The 6,032-nt window shown below is 43.3% G+C and overlaps 1 protein-coding gene across 1 annotated transcript; it reads right to left on the bottom strand.

Annotated features, from left to right (window-relative positions):
* Positions 1-3,009: 3,009 nt before the first annotated feature.
* LOC129583444 (uncharacterized) lies at positions 3,010-4,257 on the bottom strand. Its single transcript, XM_055475242.1, has one exon. The coding sequence runs from the start codon at positions 4,255-4,257 to the stop codon at positions 3,046-3,048; it is 1,212 nt and encodes a 403-aa protein (XP_055331217.1). The 3' UTR covers positions 3,010-3,045.
* Between the last annotated feature and the right edge of the window lie 1,775 nt (positions 4,258-6,032).

Genomic DNA, 6,032 nt, shown 5'->3' with positions numbered 1-6,032 from the left:
CAGTGGAAGTGGGACTTTTGCCAGTTAGACACATGATGAGGGTTTTCGCCGGTTAGACAGAGGGGGAAAAATTTCGCCGCTTAGACAGAAGGTTAGGGATTTTTGCCGGTAGGATAGAGAGAAAAAAATTTTACCGATCAGACAAAAGGGGAAGAATTTTCGCCAACCAGACAAATGAATAGGGATTTTTGCCGGCTAACCAGTGGGGTATTCTTTGTATTGTCGGTTAAATTGTTTTCTTACCTTATTAATTTTTCTTGGTAACAGAGCATGGTAGATTCAGTCTGGTAATAATTCCCATTAAAAACCCCAAAAAATGCGGCGCAATGAAAAGTCCTTGCGGCGATTTATCCATGCGACGAAATGTACCAGTTGGGCAACGAGCAGCTTTGCTACCAACTGTCACGTCAACGAAGCATCCCTAAACGAACTGTCCCTATTACGAAACATCCTAACACCAGTTGTCTCCCGACCAAAGGTCCTTTAAACGAAGTGTCCCCGACGAAATGTCCCGCGACGAACTGTCCCGCGACGACTTGTCACGTAGCCATACTTCATTATGTAACTGTAATAAAAAAGTTCTAAACATGAGACAGAAAATTAAGAAAAAGAAAACCCATTGTGAATTATGGATTATATTGTGACTTTATCAGTATAGCGAATTGCGTACGCACTTGCGAAGTTCATATTATTAGATGTTCCAGTTCTTTATTTTTAATAAACATACCCATTCTAATCGACAAATCCGAAGTTCTCAACACGTACGGGAAGTAGGGAGGAGAGACAGTAAGATTACAAGTATGAACGAAAGAAAACAAAATGGTTAAAAAAATACGTAATGGAGGGAAAAACATTTTTATAGATACTGTGGGTAACTTGAGGATATTACAAAAGAAATGATAATATTGCAAATCAGGCAGGCATTATGATACAAGTTTAGAGTACATAAACAACATTAATTCAGAAGTATAACATTAAAATTATATCTCTTTACGTTTATAATTAGCTTGCCATATTAACCTAATTTCGTCGAAATGGACAAAACCGTTCATAAACAATAAATTAATAGTGCCATGACAAGAAGTAATAAGGGTTTAGTAGATGCACCGAAGAGCAGAAATAAATTTAGTACATACAATTGTTTTTTATAAAAAAAAAGGCTATGGCTATTTTGCCGCAGTATAACAATAAGGGTCTGAATAGTCCTCAGGCTATTTTGCCGCACACTGCGCCGGAATAGCCAGTTGGCTATTTTGCCGCACTATGGTGGGCGAAATGGCTTGTTGGCTATTTTACCGCACACTGCGTTAAAACAGCTCGTTAATCCTGCTGCTCGCGTGTACGATAACCAGACGACAACGGAGTTTGCCGGGTATTTTATTGGTAAAACAATGATATATACAATGAGCCAACAAGGAAAACACAATGAACAAACAAGAAACGCCCCAAACAAACCCCCAAACAGGAAGCATCAGTAAACGTTGATTGACTGGATAGGTAATGCACTCCGGATATAAGTTGAAAAGGCAGCAGACTTCCAACGACCAGCTGTTTGTACTTGCTGGCAAGACGAGCCTGTGGTTAGCGCAGTAGTTGCTGCGCCAATGCGGAAACTGTGGGAATGAATGTCAGGAAACTCCGGAAGCAACCGACGTAAACTGGACTCAAAATAATTGCGTGACAACGACGATCCATTCCGAAAAACAAAGAAGGGTGTATGCAGATCAGTATGAACACGATGCCGCACGCAACGAATGTATGCACGAACAGCGCAGACGGAGCGCTCAGTGGGATTAAAATGAACCGTATAACCATAAGAAAATTGGTCGGTTTTAGAACTGGGTATAATCAGAGACACACGATGACCATCATAGGAAACATGGCAAAATTGAATGGTGTGTGCAGCGCTGAGTGAAATCGCAAACTCTGACACTCTCAAAAAACCTAAAAACGCAAAACATATTGCACACCAAAGCAGGGATTGATCATACAAAGGCACTGCTGAACCGATTATTCTGGACTTTAATAACCGCATAATATCAAGCGACACTGGCCGGCGATTGTCAGGCATAATAGGAGCCAAACGCTGGAATCCTTTAATTGCGTGTTGGACTTTCACGGACAACACAGGATCAGTAGTGCCGGTCTCAAGGGCATAATTGGAAATGCCGGCAAGATAGGTGCGCACAGAAGAAAACTTATGTCCGGCATGATATAAATGGGCAATAAAATTCAAAACATTGACTTCGGAAAACAATGACGAATTGCAATGGGAAACTGACAGGAATCGCAAAAATTGATGTAATGCGGTCAAATATGTTTTCCGCGTGGATGCGGAAATATGATGCCGCATTAGGTGGACAACGGTTGCATCTGTAAAATATCACACCAGAAATCAGGCACAATTACTTGATATAAACAAGCATTCGGCGCAGCTGCCCGAAACCGATCAAAATCAAAACGGGAAAGAGAATCAGCTAAAATATTATCAATGCCTGACACGTGTTTAACAGACATAGTGAAATTGCGAAGAGCGGCAACCATTAGAATTTTCCTCAACACGTGCAGGATATCTGAATTTTTAGGATTAAGTGAACGCCAACAATGAACGACTGCCATGTTATCACAATGAAAAATGATTTTTTGCTTTCGAAATTTATCTGCCCAAATCAAACACGCGACATAAATGGGAATTATTTCCAGAAACGCGATACACCGTTTGGCAATTTCTTCAGATGGCCAGCGACAGGCAAACCATTCACCACCAAAATAGCCCGCGAAACCGGTGCCGGCTGCCGCATCCGTGTAGAGGTGTAGAGTATCGGGTTGTGACCAATTAACAGACAGGAACGATGCACAACCATTCCACTTTGGCAGAAATTCAGCCCACCAGTCAAGATAATCAATAATGTCATTAGTAACCACGATTCGATCAGATTCATTTGAAGATAAAAGATTAATTAATTTTCGCGTAAATAAACGTCCTGCAGGCACACACTTTGCCGCAAATTGAAGAGAACCGATTAGACTTTGAAGCTCATTTTCCTAACACACAGACCGCTTTTGCCACACAGCAATTAACGCGATGATTTCCTCTAATTTACCAACTGGAAGGGACAGAGTTTGGGCAACTGAGTCGAGAACAATGCCGAGAAATGGTAACCGGGTGGATGGGCCATCAGCTTTATCAGGAGAAAACGGAATACCAAGATCTTGTGCAATCCGCAATAAAGTATTAACAATGAACGTGCAGGCTTCCACAGTTAATTCGACAAAAAAGAAATCATCAACATAATGAAGAAAACTAAACTTTTTCGAGACATCAGCAACAATCCAATGTAGCGCTTCGGAAATCATGCAAAATAGGCGCGGAGACGATCTTCCACCAAATGGTAGAACAACGTCATGATAATAATTACCAGCAACTTTATAACCGAGTAATGGCCAGTCAGCCGGGCGTACGGGAATCAAACGAAATGCATGTTTGATATCTTGTTTGCACATTATCGCACCGACTCCCATATGTGTTAACAAACGAACAGCATCGTCAACCGAACAGTAAGAAACCGTGTATGCGTCACCGTCAATATAATCGTTCACACTGTTACCCTCTGGTCGGGATAAATCAAGAATAACCCGATGCCCGCTAGGTTTTTTCTCACGAACGCCAAGAAAACTTATAGAAAAATATTTAAACGGTGGTTTGATAAAAGGGCCGGTTGTATGGCCTAACAAAACCTCTTTCTCAATAGCTTTTATCAAGACATCATCATGCTCACGCGCAGACTTGGCATTTGCGGTAAAGCGAGAGCAGACGGGGCCAAAATAGCCGATATCTGCCCCGTTAATGATCATATCAATAACCACACTTACGAAATGTTGGTCTGGATGGTCACACAAGTAATGGCGGAATGCATCAGGCTTGAGAGGTGTCGCAGCGGTTCGTAGCGGCTTCGCCGACATTAGCGCGCCGTTTACAGGTGCGGAGACCATGGGAACCGGCATCACAAGCTGAGCAGCGGTGCAGTTTTCCGTACTGGCACGGAGGGGAGCAGTATCCACGCTGCCATTCTGTACAGAGACGGTCATCCGTCTCGTTGCGCCCGCGAAAAAGCTGAGAGTCCGAAGAACGACTAGAGCGTTCTTTAGGGTGATTAGGGCAATTTCGAATCCAATGGCCAGGAATGTTACACTTGTAACAACAATATGACGAAGGTGGTACACCTGGCTGACCCAAACGCCCAGATAGCCCCGCATGGCTACCACTCGCACGCATGCTGGGATAAACTGTCATAAAACACTCACGATAAATCTCGTGATCGGTCTTTGACCAAATTACAGCATTATTCGGGTGCATACGAGCAAGCATTCTGAAGCGTTGGTCATAACTAAACCATTGAGCTGGTTCGTAGGAGTGTGCAAAACTTGCCATAATATCGAGGTACTTCAGCATTGGCAAAACAAATTCCGGCTTGTTGTATGTGCGATACGACATAAAAATATGGAACGATCGCGCCCACATTGTAAAGGTCATCGCTGTAGCGCGTTGACCGGCCGCTGATACAACCGATAACGGTTGTCCAGATTCGTCACGACGCACTTTGGGCAGATTAATCTCAGTTGCAAACGACAACGGGAATAATTCAGTAAAATCGATAAATGCAGAATGGTCAAACAGAACTCTACTCAATTTATCCGAAACTAGCGGTAATTCACTGAAGTCGTCCGAAGACTGACCAAACGATTCATGCTTGGTTCCAAGGCGATTTGAAGCGCTAGGCATGACGGCTTGACAGTTTTTGCTGGAAGGCACATATACCACGCTACCGTTACCTGTTCGTTCCGGAGATGGTGAGAAACGAACATCGCGCAACGGCGAAGGTGGCGACATCGGAGAAGCCCGGGTGAGCTGACTGATTTCTGCAGACAGTTGCCTCTTGCGCGCAAGAAGATCTGACAGACGATCTGGTTTCGACCGAGTCGTAGTGGTGACCTTAAGAGCGGGCGCGCGAGGCGGTCGACCACGTCGCGTGGGTGCGGGCTTGATGGTCCTTCCGGAGTTTCTTCCAACTGTAGCTGGCGCAGCGGCTGCTAGCCGTGGCCGTCCCATTGTGATACGATGAATTACGAAGAAATATTTTCAACGGACAATCTCGATAAAATGGAGTGAAACATTGATGCAAAACCGAAAGCGACAATGTTAACTGAAGTATCTGATACACCCGAATCGCGGAGTTGAAAACGCAAAAACCGATTAAAAATCAGATTAGTTGTTGCAAATCTGGCAGGAAAATCATACAAGTCAGATGAGTAAAGACGCAATAAATCAGCTACCACTTGATTTGCATTGAGATTTGATGAGCACAAAGAGCACATACACATGGATATCCACTGTGTAGACAAACTGAATTAGGCATTCTAGCGCAACCGGCAATATGCCGGAGTCAAAGAACAGGGCAACCACCCATACGATGGTAGTGACAAATACAAAAAACGCCAAAGTGAAGTATAAACAAACGATTTACTGGTCTTCAATGAAGAGAACGTAAATAGGATTTCCAAAAACTGATCGTAGGAAACACACGCTGCTACGTATAAATCATGAGCAATACGACGGATAATTCTGCGACAAGATTCACGAAGAATAAGCTTGCGCCATAACATACTGGATGATGTTCCAGGTGACAACCAAAACAAAAATTGTTAAAAACCAGCCGTTCAATCAAACCACAAACTTATCTGCGTGTAACGGTCTATCAATAGATGGAATAGAATGGCAGTAGCGGTTTACAAAATTTGTTTTAGGAAGAGATGGAAAACTGCTAAAGGTCATGAAACTTCGGTTTTGCCACATATAAAAACGCGTTCGACGCGAACTGCATCAATGAATTCTCATAAATGACGATGAACATTTGCAGCTGCAGAAGGCAGCATGAAAATCTTGACGATCCCACGAAAACAGCATCTGACCACCCAGATGGCCACTAATAAATCTCAACCGCGACAGAACATTAACGTCAAGGCGAGACAAA

The sequence above is a fragment of the Paramacrobiotus metropolitanus genome, unplaced genomic scaffold (genome assembly GCF_019649055.1).
Source record: "Paramacrobiotus metropolitanus isolate TYO unplaced genomic scaffold, Prichtersi_v1.0 Parri_scaffold0000010, whole genome shotgun sequence".
Taxonomy (NCBI): Eukaryota; Metazoa; Tardigrada; class Eutardigrada; order Parachela; family Macrobiotidae; genus Paramacrobiotus; species Paramacrobiotus metropolitanus.
This window is presented reverse-complemented; position numbering and strand designations above follow the sequence as displayed.